The sequence below is a fragment of the Typopeltis vanoorti genome, chromosome 16, assembly GCF_054136105.1.
Source record: "Typopeltis vanoorti isolate ZY-2024b chromosome 16, IOZ_Tvanoo_1.0, whole genome shotgun sequence".
In the NCBI taxonomy this organism is placed as follows: Eukaryota; Metazoa; Arthropoda; class Arachnida; order Uropygi; family Thelyphonidae; genus Typopeltis; species Typopeltis vanoorti.
In genome coordinates this window covers 80677493-80698056 of record NC_143564.1, presented here as the reverse complement: position 1 = coordinate 80698056, position 20564 = coordinate 80677493, and the positions used below count along the sequence as shown (strand labels likewise).

Below are 20564 nucleotides of genomic sequence, written 5' to 3'. Positions count from 1 at the left end.
CTGGCTTATATTTTGATGGTTTTTGAACCAGCATCTTACATTAATGCAAACATACTATGGTTGCATTAGTTTGCCATATATTTGGGAGAGTTATCTTAAGATCAACTCCTACATAGTTGTAATACTTGGTTTACAACATCAGAGGATGCCAAATTAGGACTTAAGAACTTTTGTCCATTACAGTTTGAATTTTCACTTAGTCATTGTCACATGTATAATATAAAATATAGTTTTGTGAACTATAACATGCTGCTTTATGTTCTGAAGATACTGGTTTGAAATCCAGCAAAATATAAGCCTATTAATAAAGAAATTTTTATAAAACTTTGTTTGGCACTGTTAATACCATTAAAAATAAGTTGTGTGCACTTTAATATTTTAATGATTTTATTTAATGTTCTGAATGCAGTTACAATTTAAAAAGTGAACCGGAATGACTGCAAAGGATTATTTGTGCCTATAATATTAGCCCTTACTTTATTTACCTATAGGAAATAAATTTTACTTCTAAGCTTCCCTGTAACTAAACAATGAGAACTGGGGGGGATGAAGTTTTTAGTTGTCCATAGTGACTGTTTTAATAAATTTTGTGAACATTTTTTACCTAGGATTGCTGAATAGATAAGTTATTAATATTGAAATAAAAATTATAAATTCTCCTACAAAAGAAGCATGATGATTTATTTAAATCAAGATACATAACTTTCAAATGAAAATATCATTTAGTTGTCTACTGCAGAGCTGTCTTATTTCCCAATTGAGGAAACTGTAGAAGTTATGTACAGATGCAAAATTCTGGAAAAAATGTCTGAATTATATATCATACCATATCTAATATTACTGAGTAACTTAGTAAAATAGAGTAGCAATTCACAATGTTTTTGGAGCAGCAAACCTTCAGACAACCAAGCTGAATAAGTGCATGAAACTGAAAAATTAGTAAGCAAACAGATTTTAGGAGAAGATTAAAAAAAAAAAAAAAAGAAGTTGCTCCACATTTTGCTTTCTTATAAAATCAGTCTGAATATACATAATTTCACATCATTTGGAAGAGTTGTCATCACTTTTTTCTGAAGCCTTCTTCTGTTTCAAGCGCATCACTTCTGCATCCCTGCAAGAATAAAAGTATTGTAACTGCCAACTTATAAAACTATACAACACTTGGTGGTCAATAATGTATGAAAGTGGTCAAAACAGTATTTGAAAATGGTAGTGCAAAGAATAATTGTACATAAACATCTAGAACCTCTGGACAAGGAGTATGCCATAACTATTTTTTGTATGTTTATACTTCACTGGAATGACATTTCCATACAATAAACTGCTTCAATACGATTTCAAAATTGCATTAAGTATGGTCTTTCAAAAATAAGCACCCACCTACCCCAATAAGAAATTTAACTGTTTTACAGAATGATAAAGAAATAAACACTCAATGTGGTAGCACTTGTTAACAAAACAGCAAGCACATCTAAATATATCTGCTAACATATATACAAATATGGAAAAGTGTCTAGGCATGTATATGAACATCAGCCACAAAGGAGTAGATCTCCCTTAGTTCATGCATATTTTAATGGTAAACAGTATCGCTTTACGAATACTAGAAAGCAGACTGAAAACATAAAATTAACAAATAATCGAAAATTAGTTTTTACGTGTCCCTTTACTTATCCCTCCCAAATGAATTTTTCCTTTGGAATTTAGAACCACTGTTTATTATTATTATTCAGGCCTCCATGGAGTCAAAAGATTCATCGCGAGAGGTCCTTCCTAAGAAACACAAAGTCCATCAAGACTCATCATGGGAGGTCCCTCCTAGGAAACACAAAGTCTATCATACCACTCCTTAAACTCAGTGACAGTTCTCGCTCTCACCACCATCAGGCAATGCATTCCACAGTTCAACCATCCTCCATGCAAAGAAACTACTCCTCACCCTCTTGCTCGCAGTTTCCTTTCGTAACTTCCAGAGATGGCCCCTTGTCATCACTCCTTCCCACTGTTCAACCAAGCGAAAGAACTCCCCAGGGTCAACCCTGTAACCACCTCTCCACAGAAAGTCTCAATCATATCACCTCTCCTACTTCTATCCACCAAACTCTGCAGTTTGGTGGATAGAAGTAGGATAGAAACAGTCTTTATCTGCCTTTGTATCCATTCCACAGTTAATTTATCCCCTTCAAATCCTGGAGACCAAATCTGAGAACAATAGTCTAAGTGTGGTCTGATCAGAGTCTTATACAACGGAATGATAACTCTTATCTCTGCAGGTCAGTGTCCTTCTCATTATTGCAGCAATCCTCTGTATTACCTTCACCACCTTTGCAAGATGTCCCCTAAATTTCAGGTTTCTATCAATAATCAACCCCAGATCTCGTCTCCCCTACTTCCTCCAGTATAGCTCCTCCCATAGAGTATGCAGTCCCATCGATGTGTCCCAAACCTCAAGTCCTTACATTCTGCTGCATTAAACCGACACCCCCAATTCATTTGCAAATCTGTCTGGCTTATTCAAATCCTCTTGCAGGGCTACCACATCTGCACTATTACTAATAACCCTTCCCAGCTTCGCATCATCCGCAAACACTGAATATCCCCCTGCAATCCACTGACAATGTTGTTGATATAAAGGTTAAACAATATAGGTCCCAGTACTGAGCCCTGTGGGAACCCACTTGTAACCCTCTGCCTCCTTGAAACTGCCCCACCATACACAATTCTCTGATACCTATCAGACAGCCAATCCTGAATCCAGTTGACCAACCTGATATCCAGACCCATGTGCTGCAACTTAAACATCAGCTTATCATGTGGGACCCTGTCAAATGCCTTTGTTAAGTCCAAGAAAATGGCAGTATCTGCCTTTCCCTCATCTACTGCTCTTGTAACCTTATTATAAAAGGCTAGCATATTGCTAAAACAAGAGTACCCCTTCACAAATCCATGTTGTATACGGTCCCTCACTAATTTCACCAAGATCTTACTGATGACACACAAACTGGCCTATAATTAGACACTTCCAGTCTGCTACCGCCCTTACGCAAAATGGCACTATCTTTCCTTCCTTCCATTCCCTGGGCACCTTTCCAGCAGCCACTTTCATTGAAAAGCCAGGTCAAAGGCACTGTCAGTTCTTTAGCACATTCTCTCAAAACTTGTGGTGAAATACCATCCAGTCCCACAGCTTTACTGACATCCAGAGTACTCAGTATTTGGAACACACTCTCCTCCTGCACTTCTAAACCTTGAACCAGCCCTATCCCTCTAGTATTAAAATTTACTCCTTCAGGATGAAATACTCCAATAAAATTGCTCATTGAACAATTCCACTATGTCCTCTGCATCAGTCACTCTATTCCCATTTTTATCCCACAATGTCATTTTTCCACAGTCATTTCTCCTTCTACTGGCCACATAGCTAAAAAATTCCCTAGGATTTTCTTTGGCTCTTAGGGCCAATCTCTTCTCATATTCCAGTTTCGCCTTCCTTACCATACTAGTCACTCTCCTGGCCTGTGTCTTATATTCTTCATGCATCTTCTCTTCACCTGTCTCCTTATATCTCTTCCATAGCCTCTTTTTCGCATGCAGTTCCTGTTTAATATTGTTTGTCATTCACTTTACTCCAAATTGTGTCCTCTTCTTCACTCGTGGAATACAGCTTACTATTGTTGCTAACAAATATTCCTTTATAATTTCCCAAGCACTAATAATATCCCATCCTTCCAATTCCTCCCTCCATGAAACTTCCCCAAGTTGATGTCTAAGACTATTATAATCACCTGCCTTATAATTCCACATATGTTCCCGTCTCTTTGATACTCCTACATGTCTATTCATCTTCCAAGTCAAAACCATATGGTCACTCTCTCCAACTGGTGGGAGAGATGTCATCTCAGTTATTATCAACTCTTCTGATGCTATGATCAAATCCAAAACTCCTGAACCTCTTGTTCCCTCTATTACATGTTGCCTAAGAATTCTAGAAATTCCATTCCCTTATTGCTACATGCATCTTCCTCTCCCCAATTTATACTGCTGTAGTTAAAATCTCCCATAACAATCATTCTTCTTGCACTTGCCAAACTCAATTGTCTAAACATCTCCTGGTCCCCACCATCTGTGCTCCTTGGTCTGTAGCAATACCCCACTAAATATCCTGTCTTGCCCACCTCTACCTCACACCATATGCTTTCAAAATCATTAGTGTCATTGCCTTCAAATCTTCCACTCTTAGAGGACATAGGTCATCACTTATCATAAGCAGTACTCCGCCACCACGGTTTCCCTTCCTATCCTGCCGAAAAATGTTTAGAATCTCAAATTGTCAAATTAGCCAATATGACGTATTTTTTTTTTTAAAGCTTTCATGAAATAACTCAATTTGATACATACATATCAACATACCAGGAAAGACTAAAATAAATATGCTTAAATATAATGATGACAATCAAAGCAAAGTTTGTTACAGAATAATACTGATAGATTAGCTAAAGCTGATAGACTTTAGTCCAGTTAATCAAAACAAAGCCAATTAGCTAGTACATAAAGCAGAAATACGTAGGTCAGCATAAGCACAGCTGTTCAAACTCCAACTGTTTAAATAACACCACTATCATGTCACCAATCTCTTTGCCTTTATTTTTAGAAGCTTCTAAACGTCATTCACAAACACTGTCACCTTGCTTCATACCAAATCTGTTATATAATGTTCTGTCTTCTATTAGGCTACTTTGTCTTTGTTTTCTTTACTTAGTATTTGGGAATGGACAACTGCCTTAACTATTGGCTGCCACTATCTATTTCTACTATATCCTATTTCCCATGCTCTATAGTCTAACAAATTATGTTTTACGACTGTGCCAATTAGACTGTGTTGAGTGAGAAATTATAAGATTTTAAACCAAAGACAAAACAGATATTGTTTGTATTCCCCGCTCATATCAATGCTTACCTTAAATTAGTTGTGGCTTAATTATAAATTCCATAAACTTCTATCTTATGCAGGTTCGAATTTTTTTAGGATAGTGCATTGACAGAATCAGTCCAATGTGTTGTTCACAAACCATTTAATTAAGTCAAAAGGAAATATTTACAGAATGATTCGCATATATATACAATTTTTTTTTATATAACAAAACATGTAGTGAGATCATAATTAAAAGAAACATACATATTAACCACAGTGAAATTTGAAAATTATTTAAAAGTAATAATACAAGTTTCTTTTAATAATATATAATCGAGGTTGCCACTAGAGGGATTCGTAGTCTGTAGTGTTTGTTGAGAGCTCCTAATAAGTTAAGTGTTATTTTAAGTTATCGTTGGCAAATTTACTTGAATATTACGTAGTTTTGTTCGCTTTGCATATCTTAGTGTGTCTGTTTGTGTGTTTTAATTATTAATTTGATAAAATACAATAGAAGTGAGTATGGCTCCTGTAAGAAGGAAAATGGCGGGTAGTAATAATGGTTCGCCATCTTTATTCAATAACTGTAATATAAAGGAGATTATTCAGTGTACTAACTGTGAAATGTACGCTTTACTGAGTGCGGTTGGAGTATGGTTAGATGATAATAAAGGAGTGAATGTGCGTAGAAAATGTAAGGAAAATGAGGAATTAAAGTGTATTTCAGGTCGTGAGTGTGATATTTTTGTCCAACTTCAGAATGAAGAAAATAGTGATATGACAAGAAATGGCGAGGCTGTACCAGAGAACTGTGAGGGCGTGAATGTAGAAAGTGTGAATGACAGTATCAATACAGAGCAAAATAATGGTTTAACAGAAAATAAAAAAGATGAGATAGATGCAATGAGTGAGATCGCGTTGTTGAGCGGAGCGATACAAAGAGCAAAGCTGCAGCTAGAGCATATAAACAAAAGTCTACTGAGTGTACCAGCCAATAATAAAAAGTATGATAGGAAAAATAAGAGTATGAATGTGAAAGTAAACAAAATGAAGGAGAGAGGGCTGTATGGAGATTCGTTAGTACGAGGTGTGTTAGTAGTGGATTTGACAAAAATTGTACCAACCTGGTGCGACCACCAAGGACGTAACTGAGTCTATTAGAGAGCAAAAGGAAAGGGTGAAAGAAATAATTGTTGTGGCAGGTACGAATGATTTGAAAGGAGATAAAATGGAAATGATAGAGGACCTGAATAAATTGTTTGGGGTAGCAAAAGAAAAGAGTGAGAGAGTTAGGATGATTAGTCTTTTGCCGCAGTATGACAGTGACGTGCTTAAATTCGGTGTAAGGAGACTTGAAAAAGTGTTGTTGAATGAAGTGGATGTGCAGAATCAGGGAAACTAGATTGATTAAGGGGGGAGGGGGAGAGAGTAGATATGCAGACCTTAGGGAGGCAGTTGAGTGTATGAATAAGTATAATATGAGCGACCGAATATGGACAACAAATCAGAATAGGATAGTTAGTATAAGGCATCAAGGTAGGGATGGGGCTAATGGGGGTCTGAAATTCATGTACACTAATGCTAGGAGTATTAGTAACAAGAAGGAAGAATTTTTGGCCTTGGTTGGCATTTCCAGACCACAGGTTATTGGCATTAGTGAAACATGGCTGACTGTAGATGATATATCTAGTGGGATTGAATGTGATGGGTATAGTGTGTTCAGAAATGACAGGGAGAATAAAATGGGGAGAAGAGTATTGTTGATGATAGCTGATAAACTGCAGCCAAAGAGAATAGAAGTTGAATTGCAGGATAGAGAAAAGAGCACATTTGAGGCCATTTGGCATGAGATTGTGGCTAGCAGAACAAAATATACAATTGGGTGCTGCTATAGACCAGGTGATGGAAACGTTCGTGGAGATAGTATGCACAAGCAAATAGAAGAAATGAGTGGAAGGAGGGTATTATTATGGGAGATTTCAACTATGGTCGCATTGATTGGAGTGAGGAGAGGACACACGGGAGGAAGGAATTGGATTTTATGCAGTCATTAAGGGATAACTATCTGCGAGAGCATGTAATGGAAAATACTTGGGGTCAGGAGAGTGCTTGACCTAGTAATTGCATCTGAGGATTTGGTTGTAACAAATATGACCACACTGCCACCAATTGGTGAGAGTGATTATACAGTCTTGACTTGGGAGGTGGCTAAAGGTGTGGAATTTACAATTAAGACAGGGTACATGTGGAATTATCGGGATGGTAAGTATGACAAGCTTAGGAGTTTGATTGGTTCAGTGCCATGGCATGTACAACTGCAAGAGCTAGAAGTAGATAGTGCATAGGAGGCAGTTAAGAAGTGTTTGCATGAAGCAATGGCTGGCTGTATACCTAGAGTCCGAATAATAAATCAAGTAGGGGTTAAATGGATGAATAACACCATTAAGCTTAAGCTGCAAAAAAAGAAACAACTATGGAGGGAATTTAAGGAGAAAGGTGACCAGCAGGCACATGAACAGTATAAAGCGCAGGCCAGAAGGGTAACGAGTGTGGTAAGAAAAGCAAAAAAGGATTACGAAAGAACATTGGCCATGCAGGTTAAAGAGAATCCTAAACAGTTTTTTAGATATGTTGCAAGTAAAAGAAAAAATGTATATGGCAGAATGATTTTAAAGAATGCCAATGGTAGGGAGGTAACTGAATCAGTTAATATAGTTGAGTTAGTTACTGAGTGAGCACTTTGCAAGAATATATCATCCAGATGGTGACATTGCAGAAATGAAAGAACTAATAGATTATAGAGGAATTGTGGTGAATGAAGTGGAGGTGAGTAGTCTATTGCATAACCTCAATGTCAATACATCTGTGCGATTGGATGGTAAACCAGCTCATGTCATACGTGAAGCGGCTAAAGACTTGTCGGTGCCCTTGACCATTTTTTTTAATTTGAGTCTTGGGTCTGGGTTAGTCCCAAGGGGTGGAAAGAGGGGAAAAATAGTTCCACTGCATAAAGGATGTTCCAAGACTGCTGTTCTAAATTACCGACAGATTAGCATATCAGGAATCGTTGTCAAGGTCTTGGAGAAATTAGTCAAGAAAAGAATACAGGATTGGATAGATGAAAATGGGATATTGTATGGGGGACAACATGGTTTTCTGAAGGGTATCTCATGCCTCAGTACCTTGCTCACATTTTATAACACAGTGACGGCTGAACTGGATAAGGGTAATGGGTTTACAGTGATTCTACTGGACCTTGCCAAGGCCTTTGACAGGTTACCACATGGAAACCTAATCAGTAAACTTGAGCAGATGGGGATGGATATAGGGTTGGTGAGATGGATAGGAGGGTGGCTGATGGAGAGATACCAGAGAGTGGTTTATTCAGGAGTTGAGTCCAAAAGACGGCTTGTGACTAGTGGTGTGCCACAGAGCTCTGTTCTTGGACTACTACTTTTCAATTTGTTCATCAATGATATAGGAAAGGATCTGAGAGGAAGTGTTCACTTGTTTGCTGATGATGCAAAGTTGGGTACAGCAATAGTGAGTGCATAGGATGTCAAAATTTTGCAAGATGATTTGGATAGTTTGGAGGACTGGGCTAAGGAAAATGGATGTCGATTTAATGTGGCAAAGTGTAAGGTTATGCATTTTGAGGTGAAAAGATTAGCAGCAGTATATCACATTGGTGGAACAGTACTCCAGGAGAATGATGAGGCCAGGGATTTCTGAGTGTTGGTGGATAGGGAGTTGAAGTTTAGGCGGCACATTGCAAAAGTGCCTAAATCAACTCATCAAATCACTTGGCTTCTGAAAAATACTTTAACAAGCAGTGACAAACAAGTTATTGTTCCTCTGTATCGAGCCTTGATAAGACCTCATCTAGACTACTGTGACCAGATATAGGCACCAGGGTTTCTTCTTCTTGATGGGGAGGAGGTGGAGAGGATCCAGATGCGAATGACCAAGATGATAGCAGGTCTGTGGAATGAACCATATGAGAACAGGTTGAAGATTTGTGGGTTGCAAAAATTGGTTGATAGGTGGAAAAGGGGTGATATGATTGAGACATTCAAATTACTGAAGGGTTTCTATAAGATTAATCCAAAAGATATTTTTGAGAATAGGACTGGTGGTGGGAGGACTAGGGGCCATACATGGAAGCTGGGCAAGAATGTGGTTAGCAGGGGCATTAGAGCTAGGTTTTTTACTTGGAGAGTGGTGAATGAGTGGAATAAGATGCCAGAGTCTGTTGTGGGTGCTACGACTGTGAATGAGTTCAAGGAGAGGTATGATAGATACTGTGTGAATGTCGAATAGTTGTTCTTGACATGATATTAGGGCCTCCCTCGATGAGTCTGTCGACTCCTGGAGTTGCCCGGAATAATAATAATAATAATAATAATAATATATACAATGTCATTACAATTCTCTTGCTAGTCTCAATTCTTCCTAATCTAATTCACAATCTATCATAACATTAACTGAATTTAAGGCATACCTTGATTAAGCCTAAATGAACATTAACATACATTATCTCATAAACAGACACTTGACATACGTTCTTGTTCAGCACAACGTCTTTCACATTAACCTTTTGTATATAAGTCTAGTCTTTCTTTCTGCAGACTCGGTCCTGATTTTTCCACTAAATTTCTTCCTTGTTCAAATGGTCTATTATTCCTTGCTGTACAAGACCCTTAACTTGGCTGTGATGCTCAGCTCTTTCCTTTCGAGATGATTGACACAACACCTCACATGGCAACAGACCCAGGTAGAAGACTTGGAATCCATAACACTTCTCTTTAGGTTTCCAACAGTGAACCACCTAGCATGACAGTGGATCCAGATAAGAGAAGGCCTGAGATACCTAAGACAAATGATGCTTCTCTTTCAATTCCTGAAAAGTCTTGCGTGATGGCAGACCAATGTAAGAGAAGGCTTAGAAAACCCAAAGACAAATTTCCTTCTTGACGACCTGCCTTATATACGGTTGGACTTTCCCTGTGCACATGTCTCTCGAAAATGGTCATATATTGACCTTTGGACATGCTGTCATCATTCTTTGCACATCTTTGGAATTTTTTATGCATGGCAATTCTTCACTATGGTCACATATTGACCTTTGGACATGATGTCATTCTTTGCACTTATTTGGAAATTTCCATGTATGACAATTCCTGGAATTCTTCACTATTTTTATAATTAGACTTACTGATTTAACATGAGTTAATAATGCTACATAATGACATCATGAGTCACATTATTTTAACCGAGGCTCATTACAAGAAAGATTATTTCAGTCAAAATTTAACATTTCTCCAAGTACATTCTCCTAAACAAAAAAACATGTAAAAACGAACACGATAAGTTACGAAGTAGCACATCGTGAGAGATTTTATACTTTCTTTGTACATTGTACAATATATTCCTTCAAAAAGTCTAAGAAGAATTCTCCTAACCTGAACAAATACAGCTGCATTAATTTGCCAAAAATTTGGGAGACTGCTGTCTTAAAAGCAACTCCCACAGTTGTAATTTTTTTTTGACATTAGAGGGAACCAAAATAGGAATTTAGATCTTTTGTTCATTACAATTATATTGTTTCACTTACTCATTGTCACATACATGTTGTGACAATGAGTAAGTGAAAATACATCTTGTGTTGTGCACTGATGCCTGAAATTCAGTGAAATATAAGCAGTTAATAAAGCATAGTTTTATAAAATAGTTCGTTTGGTGTTGTTAATACCGATGGAAAAAAACTTAGTCATGAAGATCCACAGAAACAGTGCTATGTTAAAAGAAATTCACTATAGCAAACTACATTAGATGTTAATACATCAAACCTATGGAAAATAATGCATCCAATTCCAAGGAAATAAACACCCAAGATGGTATTGGCATTTAGGTGGATAACTATGGCTGGCTTCTGAACTTATCACACCAAGCTTTAGCAGTTGGGATTGTTAATATTAGAGATTTTTTTTTATTTAAACAGTGGTGGCCGGTAAAAATTTTAAGTGGGGGTGCTGCATATAAAATAAAAAAAATTCTTTTTTTTTCTAATCAGTAACCAATTTATTAATAAATATATACATATATCTTCAAGGCCCACCTTTCCTAATTGGGTTGTGGGGGCAATAAATTAATAAATATTAATTACATATTAATAAATTTAATATGTAAATTAATAAATAAATTTACATATTAAAAAATTGCTTTATTAAAAATATTTCACCCTCACCACGAACAAACACCAATAATGAAAGTTTTATATCTCACAAAAATAACGCGCAAGCATACGATACACTGCTCAAATGAGCAGTGTCGGAATGACTTGTAACGTGCAATCACAAACACAAATCGGCGAGACTGGCTGCGATTGGTCGAACGTGACAATACTGACACTGCATTAGATCATTAGATAGTGTATTTGTTTCGTAATCTAAAGCGTTAATCGAACGATTCCAATTATTAACTATTCAATCAATGTCAAAACATAAGCTGTAACATGTTACATTGCATTTATATAATGTTGTAAGCATTGTTATTATTTATAAACACAAACAAAATTTAAATTTTTCATTTTTTCCTTGGGGGTGCTGCAGTGTCACAGTGCTTTTGTACAGACCGCCACTTATTTAAAGGATATTATCATAATATTAATCCTACCGGCTGCTCCATTGTTTATATATAGGATTTTTATTTATTTTATTTAATCTCTGTATTTCTAACAATTATTTTTAATTTCGGAGTGCTTTTATTATATTTATTTATTGCACAAGGGTTCACTCCGATTGGTGCAATGACCTCTTTTTTACTATTTATTTCAGAATCCAAATAAATCACTGACTCAAGACCAAAATACAAAATAAACACATTTAATAAAACACAAACAATATATATACACTTCAAACAACTTTACATAACTATAACTAAGTACAGAATTAATTGGATCCAAAGCCTTTTAAAAATAAACTTACACTTAAGACTAGACTAAACACTTTGTTTCCACAATGACAAAATGTTCATAGCTAGTTTCTCTCTCTCTCTGTTAAGGCCCTTTTCCGAAGATATATGACTTTATTCTTCATTTTCACAGGATCCTTTCTCATCACTCATGTAGCACACATTAATTCTTCCTAACTCAATTCCGTCTTCTTTTTAATAGAAATAATAGTTAGATCCGGCGTCCTTAATACAGATGAAACTTCTTAATCAGAGTTTTCTCGAACATTCCTTTAGAACATAAATAGCAACTTCTTTTATTCACTAATGTTTATTGACAGTCTTAACTCTTCCACTTTAAAAGAATTTAAAGTTCTACGATTCCCTTTTCGGATCCTACTATAAATCTTCCAGTTAGTGTTACCTCCAATATTTCCCTTTTATTTATCAATACTTATCCACTTTGAAACTCCATAGTTCCATGATTCCTCTTTCAGAATATACTATTAATTTTCCTCCGACCGTCACATAAAAAAAAATAACTCAATTTCCTCCTAATCTAAATGTCTGCTAGCCTGTGTTCTAATTTTCTCTGAGAACACTCTTCTTGTTTACTCTCCCGTTGCTTCGATACCGAACTTGTCAGCTGTCAATCACACATCAAACTTCTCGGCGAGCATGCGCACTCCATGAAACTGGTAAGCAAGAAGTTAGGTATAATGGTTGACACGTTGTCTCCGTTAGCGACAAGAGAATGTCTTCATAAAAACACAAAACTTAATATCTTAAATTACAATAGATTTGTTTAAAGCAGGGGTGGGGAACCTTTTTAGTATCAAGGGCGAAAATTGCTAATTTAAAAACTTCCGCAGGCAACTGGCAAATTTTAACTCGTATATAGTGTATGTAGTGTGCTGATGTACATATGTGTACATCAGCAAAGGGGCGAATTGAAAGAGACCCGTGGGCGAGGGGTTCCCCACTCCTGGTTTAAAGTAACATAACTATTCAAATCCGGTAAGTACATAAATTTTTAACTGCTTTACATATCATTTTTGACAAGACAATTTCAATGACAGGCACATTGCAAGTGCCGACAATGCGTGTTATGAAACTAAAACTAATAAACATTCTAACAAACAATACATAAAAATATTCAGAATTTTAAATTAGGATTATTTTTACAGGATCATCATTCTAACCATCAAACTGATCCATAATTTATTTTTCCCCATGAACTACAGAGTTTCAAGTAATGATAGTTTACGATTATGATGTATTCTGAACAGTTAAGGACTAAAGTAGATTTTTTAATAATAATATTATTATTATTATTATTATTACGTATTTAGTATTGCTCTGCATCAATTAAAGAAAAAATCTCAGATTTTAAATGGGGGCATTTACTAATCTTTATTTTAGACTTATACTGACACGTGTACATCATTTATAATGACATGAATGAAAACATTCTCAGTTATGTTAGCTATAGGAGAGAGAAAAAAAAAAAGAAGAGAAAATCTAGATGAGTTAGTATACAATAACACAGAATTTTGACTGTCTCAATTTTGAAATATACACTACTGGAGGGGGGGGGAGGCTAATAAATACCTTTATTACTGAATCACACATGTGCCACAGTAAAAACTGATTTATTATGCAGATATTTTGTCTCACATATTGTAAGATATCAATGTGGACAGAGAACAACAATAAGGAATATGAATAAAATACATTGGAATCTCTCTCTCTCTCTCTCTCATATATATATGAGAGAGAGAGCGAGATATATATATATATATATATATATATATATATATATATATATATATATGTGTGTGTGTGTGTGTGTGTGTGTGTCATAGTTCCTTGGTTACAAACTATTGGGGTGAAAATAAAACTGGATAAGTTATAAAAAAAATTCAGTTTATTTAATACAGTTAGGGATGACAATTTCTCACACTACAGGAATGGTGAGTTAGCAACTATGATTGAGGTTAGGTTGGTGAAGTAGTCAATAATTTGGAGTCTAGGCCTACAGTGGTGTTTCCTTTGTCCTGAAGTCCTTTGGCCTCCAAATCTTATGACCGGAAAAAGAAATTTCTATTACTCTTTTCTGATCAAAATACATAATCCCAGATTAATACAGATCCTACCAAAAGTCAACTCAGTAAACCAAGATACTGGACAAAATAGCATCCACAGATCAAGAAAGCATCAAAATACATAGACCAACTCCCTAGAACATGGTTCCCAACTGGTGGTACGGGAACCCCAGAGGTATGTGATGGGCTGTTCAGGGGTAGCACGAAAAATAATCAGTAATGGTGGAAATGGCCTCATTTCCAATATTTTACATTAAGATCGGCACTGAACAAGTGTCAGTATTTAAAAAGTTATTTTAAAAACAAGGGGTACAATTTAAAAGAAAAAAAACCGGTGAGATCTTTCTGAGCAATAAATACAAAATGTTATATTCAGGCAATGATAATCAAGGAAAAGAAGGAGTAGCCATAGTATTCAACACTAAATACGAGGCTAATCTTCTTGAATGGCAGGCAGTCTCAAGTAGAGTGATGTGGGCAAATATGAAAATGGGGAACTGGACAATGACACTTATTTCTGAATATGGTCCCACAGAAAATTCTACTAAGGTAGAAGTGGAGGAATTTTTTTGAGACTTTAGAGAAAGCAACTGACACAAAGAAAAAGTTGGTCCTTGTTGGGGATCTAAATAGCAGAGTAGGAAATGATTGTCAGACATACAAAAATATTTTGGGAAAATTTGGAGAAAAGAGCAAAGCTAATAATAATGGCAAATACCTGTTGGATTTCTGCTCAGGACATGGACTGGTTATTACTAACACCATGTTCCAAAATAAAAATGTGGACAAATTCACATGGAGAGAAGAGACAAGAAATAAGAAAAGTTTCATTGACTATGTTGTTGATAGTGATGTTTTCTCCCTGGTACAGGACACCAGAGTTTACAGAGGATTTGAATCTGAAGCAATCACCATTTGGTCTTGAGCAAGATAAAATTGAATTTCATATTGAAAAGAATAACATGTAAGAAAGTTTTAAAGCAAATAAAAGTTCAGCAGCTCTCAGATGTGAACTGTAGACTAAAATACACAAACATATTCAAGAAAAAGTAAAAGAGAACATGAACCAAACCTTGGAGATTCAGTGGCAAGCCCTAAAGAAAACACTGATTGATTCAGCCAGAGAGGCATGTGGTGAGGTTGTCTGTAAGGATAGAAAAATCAGAACTCCATGGTGAACACAGGAAGTTAAAGAGGCAGTGAAAGAAAAGAAGAAAGCATATCAAAAGTTCCTGGCAAATATAAGTCAGCTTGTGCTCTAAAGAATACAGAGACAAATGTAAGAAAGCTAAACACTGTAAAACTAGCTAAACATAAGTCATGTGGACTTTGGTAAGAACATAGAAAATAAATATGAAGAAGGTGGCAAGATATTCTGGAGGTTGTTGAAGAAGCTGAGAAATGGAAGAAAGAGTGTTGTAAAAGAAATTAGAGATGATAAAGGTGACATGAAAACAGGAGAAAAAGATATCCTTGAAGTATGGAGTAATTACTTCAAAAAATTGCTAAATGAAACAAGCAAACCACTAACAGCAGAGTGCTAAAACACTGACCAGGCATGCAGTCAGGAATACATACAAATCATACTTGAAGTAGAAAAAGCCATCAAAAGCTGAAATGTGGAAAGGCAGCAGGAATAGATGATATTCAACCAGAAATGCGAAAGTATAAATGCTCAAGAGGTCTTACAGTGGCTGCAGTGCAGTTCAGAAGGCCTGGACAAAGGGACGAATTCCAGATGATTGGAGTAGAGCTCTCATAGTACCCATATATAAAAAAGGAAATAAAACTGAATGTGAGAATTACAGATCTATTTCTCTACTGAGTATTCCTGGTAAGATATATGCAAGTATACTTGAGAAATGGTTGAGAAGGATTGTGGAAGACATGCTTGGTGAAGAACAAGCTGGATTCAGGCCAAATAGAAGTTGCCAGGATCAGAGTTTCACTTTATGACAGATAGTTGAGAAATCATGGGAATATAACAAAGATCTGTATTTAAGTTTTGTAGATCTGGAAAAAACATGACAAGGTGCCAAGAGAGAAGCGATTCAAAACGCTACAGTTATATGGTGTCAAGCAATACTTAGTCTTTATTTGAGTTGTAAGTCAGTAGTTAGAATTGAAGGAAGTAGGAAGATGGTTTAATGTTAAATCTGGTGTCAGACAAGGATGTACATTATCCCCTTTGTGATTAATTATCTATATGGATCACATTATGAAGGAAAGTGGTATTAAACCTGATATCAAAATTGGAGATGTTAATCTCAGCTCTTTGCTTTATGTGGATGATGTTATACTTCTCAATAAATTCGCTACAAGATTCCCTGATTAAAATGAATAAATGTTGTAGTAGATATGGTATGAAGGTCAGCATTAAAAAGACAAAGACAATGAAAATAGGCAGAAACACTGAAAATATCAACTGCATTGTGAATAGAGAACTTATAGAACAAGTAAAACATTTCAGTTACTTAGGCACGATTTTTAGTGAAGATGGTAAATTAAATATGGAAATAGACAACAGAATCAACAAACTGGTATGGTAGGAAGTCAACTGAATAAATTCATATGGAATAAGAGAGAAATTAGTTGGAACACTAAATTAGCTGTATACAACACAGTGTTCAAACCATTTTTAACTTATGGATCTGATAGCTGGGTCAGAAGTAAAACACTTGCCCAAAGACTAGAGACCACAGATATGCGAGTCCTGACTCGCATATCTGTGGGGCATTAGGGGCATGAACAGATAGCATCAATGGCAATATCGTATTAAAAACGAGGATATTAGGAAAGAACTTGCCACTGTGAACATCCAGATATGTGTTAGCAGAGCTAATCTCAGGTGGTATGGTCACTTAAACAGAATGGGAGAGGAAAGATTAGCAAAACAAGTGCTCTCTGCCAGGTTGGCAGGAAAAAGACCCAGAGGAAGACCAAGATATAGGTGGATTGATACAGTAAAACGTGCCTTAGAAGATAGAAATATAAGATTTGATAATGTTGGAGTCTTGAAAGGTAACAAGAATGATTTGGAGGAAAATTGTAGATAGGAAGTTAATGATGTAAAGTTTTCATGTAGTACTATCATATCCTATACACCCCTTGAGGGTATATATCAGGAATTTGATGATGGGTTACAATTTATAGAAATGGGTTTAGAAGGGGTACACAAGTGGGAAAAGGTTGGGAACCACTACATTAGAATATAAGACTTCCAAAAATTACTGTCCACTTAGATCAATTGTGGATTCTACCAGAAGTTCTGCCATATAAGATCAAGATTTCTATCCAACCTTCTCCATTCCCTCATTGGCAATTAGCTTCACCAATAAAAAAATTCCACAGAATTTCTTGCAAGAATAAAAGACAAAACTAACACATATGGACATGGAGGCTTTGACATAGTCTCTTTCTTCGCAATGAGACAATAGAAATTTTAGCCTCAAAATTTCCAGCAGACACAGTGGACTTATTCAAATTTGCAATCATATCTGGTATAAATATCTGGAAGTATGATGCACACAAATAAGTGGAGGAATGGCAATGGGCTCACACTATCACCTAACCTAGCAATGGTACATAGATATCATTGCAGTTTGCAGTCACACAGAACCTGGCAAATACGAAGTACATGTTCATGCAACTTGTTTTACTACAAAAAAAAAAAAAAAAAAATCAGCAAAAAGGCAGATCTGTCAACAAACATCTCTGAACATCAAAACCACATCCAGCTCAAACTTCAGATCTGGTCTAGCACACACCACAGGACTGAAAATATTGCTACAGGATTCAAATGGAAAATGCCAAATTGTTACACAGATTCATGTATAATACGAAGTACATGTTCATGCAACTTGTTTTACTACAAAAAAAAAAAAAAAAATCAGCAAAAAGGCAGATCTGTCAACAAACATCTCTGAACATCAAAACCACATCCAGCTCAAACTTCAGATCTGGTCTAGCACACACCACAGGACTGAAAATATTGCTACAGGATTCAAATGGAAAATGCCAAATTGTTACACAGATTCATGTATAAACAAATGTCTATACAAGAAAAGTGCTGAAGCTCTACTTCATTGACCTAACCTCATCTATGTTGAATGCCTCACCATAAATTGAATTTTTTTTTAACTTAAAATGATAAAATTTTATTATCAGCCCAATAGTTTGTAACCAGTGAACATGCGACTGTATAGAGAGGGATTCCGATATAACTCATTAGAATCCCTCTTTTATTCAAATACCCAATGATGTCTTACAATACCCAAGGCAAAATATCTGTATAATAAATCAATTTTTAGTACACGTGATTCTATAATAGTAGATATCCCACAGGTTTCATTATACAAGAAAATAATAAATACCCATTATTTTATGAGCAAGACAACAGGATCTTCTACTGAAAAGACATTTTCTTCCTAAATTTATCAGAGGTCACTAAACAAAGGAAATGGTGAGAAATTGTATGATGGCAAAACTGTATGACGGGCAGGAACCATACATAAAGCAGACAAAATGTCAACATGAAAATTCCACCAGTAAATAATAGAAAACAAAGAACTAGATATCTAAAATTATAAAAATGGAAATCCAGAATTTATGTTTATATTTTAAAATACTGTACTAAAATAACCTGAAATTTTGGCATTGCCCAAATTTATCATGTAATTAGTTTCTTTTTTTTAATCCCTTACAAGCTCATATCTTGAACTGATCTGAAACCATTAATAACAATAATAACTTAACTCAACTTTTTTTTTTCTGAGTGAATTTCTTTACCTCTTTTTGTGTAGGAACACAGTTAACAAAGTAGGAAATGAATGAACGAGCATTATAAGCGATGCTTGTTTGGGGAGGGGGGGGGTTGCAGCCTTTTGACTGAGTGGCCAGTGCATCTCCTCTCCAGCCAAGAAGCTGCAGGTTCAAATCCCACCAAGGGGCATGGATGTTTGCAATTGTCCTACTAACCAATTACCATATTACTACTGTGATCTGTGTCCTGGCACAGTATGACCTTTGATGTCTTTGCACCATAAACGCAACAGTACAGCATACTGGCACCTCTGTTAAACAGCAACATACAGATGCAGTACATTCAGAAGTTTGTAATATTCAGTCATTTTTTACATGTTCACTGAATATTTGAATAAGCTTAATTTATTTAATTAAATTTTTATTATTACTATGCCTGTTGTTAAGATATCTGATATAACTAATTTAGAATATTCAATTACTTTCACATTTATATTATTAACACATTCACAACAGCCTGTGTCTCATGGGAGTGGTGGCCTCAAGCAGGACTGTATTGTATTTTAGTGCTACATTAAAACTTTTAATTTGGTTTGAAACTATGGCAGTATGTGTTCATTCCAGCTGTTTCTAATATCTGAAATACTCTAAGTGCTCTATTTTTCACAAATAATATACACTGTCTATGTGCTGTTTTAGTGCTACAATAAAAAATTTACTTTGTTTTGCTTGCATCTGTGCAGTATGGTACTTTAAGGGAGTAGACTTGTTTCACTATATAGGATTGCTTTCATTCTAGTACTAAACTATCAATGTATACTAAGATACCTAAACAGAAAGCTGGACAAATTCTCATGTCCTGCATGAGGTTCGAGTAGAACATGAGTTTATTTACCTTTTCCTCTCGAGAATGTGTTAAGTAAATAATTTTACTGAGTTTTATTAGACATTGGCTTGCATTTTAAGAGAATATGCAAGTGAACTTTGACAATGCTGTTTAATTTAAGTCTCAGCTATGGCAAAGTCCCAAGAGTGGAAGGAGGGCAAGAATCTATGTCTGTTGTAGCAAATTAGACCAATTAGTATCTCAGGAGTAGTGGAAAAGCTGGTCAAAAAGAGAATTCGTGAATAGGTGAATAAGAATACTCTGACTGGCATGCATGGCTTTAAGGATTGGTCATGTCTTAGTAATTTACTAATGTTTTATAATAAGTGACAGCTCAGTTGTTGGAGAAAGAGAATGGCTACAATATGATACTGCTGGGTTTTGAAAGATGTTTGAGAGGATACCATATGGAACTTTTTTATGCAAAGTGAAGCAGATGGTAATGGATAAGATACTGGTGATATGGATAAAAGGGTGGCTGATGGACAGATACTAAAACGTAGCATATGGAGAAGCATAATTGCAAATGACTTTATGCGTGAATTATGCAGGAGAAGGGGTGTGGAATTTGTGGATGTGTGGAGTGAGTTCGATGGGCAAAAGGATTTATATAAGATAGATGGATTATTTGAATGGGTTTGGTGTACAGAGACTTGAAAAGGTGTTGTCGAATGTAGTGGAAGAGGATATGCAGAATCAGGAAAACTAGAGTTATTAAGGGGGGGGGGGAGACAGTTGAGTGTATTAATGTGTGTAATACACTCAACTGTCTCCCCCCCATTCTGATTCATAGTACTAAAGACTACGAATCAGAATGGGATAGTTAGTATAAGGCGTCAAAATAGGGAGGGGACAAATGGGGGTTCTGCAATTCATGTATACTAATGCCAGAAGTATTAGGAACAAGGAGCAAGAATTTTTGGCCTTGGTTGGCACTTCCAGGGCACAG

The 20564-nt window shown here is 35.9% G+C and overlaps 1 protein-coding gene across 1 annotated transcript in view; it reads right to left on the bottom strand.

Moving 5' to 3' along the window:
- Positions 1 to 654: 654 nt before the first annotated feature.
- LOC150098159 (modifier of protein aggregation 4) overlaps positions 655 to 20564 on the bottom strand; it is a 28874-nt gene continuing 8964 nt past the window's right edge. The window contains exon 3 of the mRNA XM_090406420.1: positions 655 to 1111. Within this exon, the coding sequence (XP_090262546.1) occupies positions 1042 to 1111 (70 nt within the window). The 3' untranslated portion in view covers positions 655 to 1041. The remainder of the gene's footprint in view (positions 1112 to 20564) is intronic.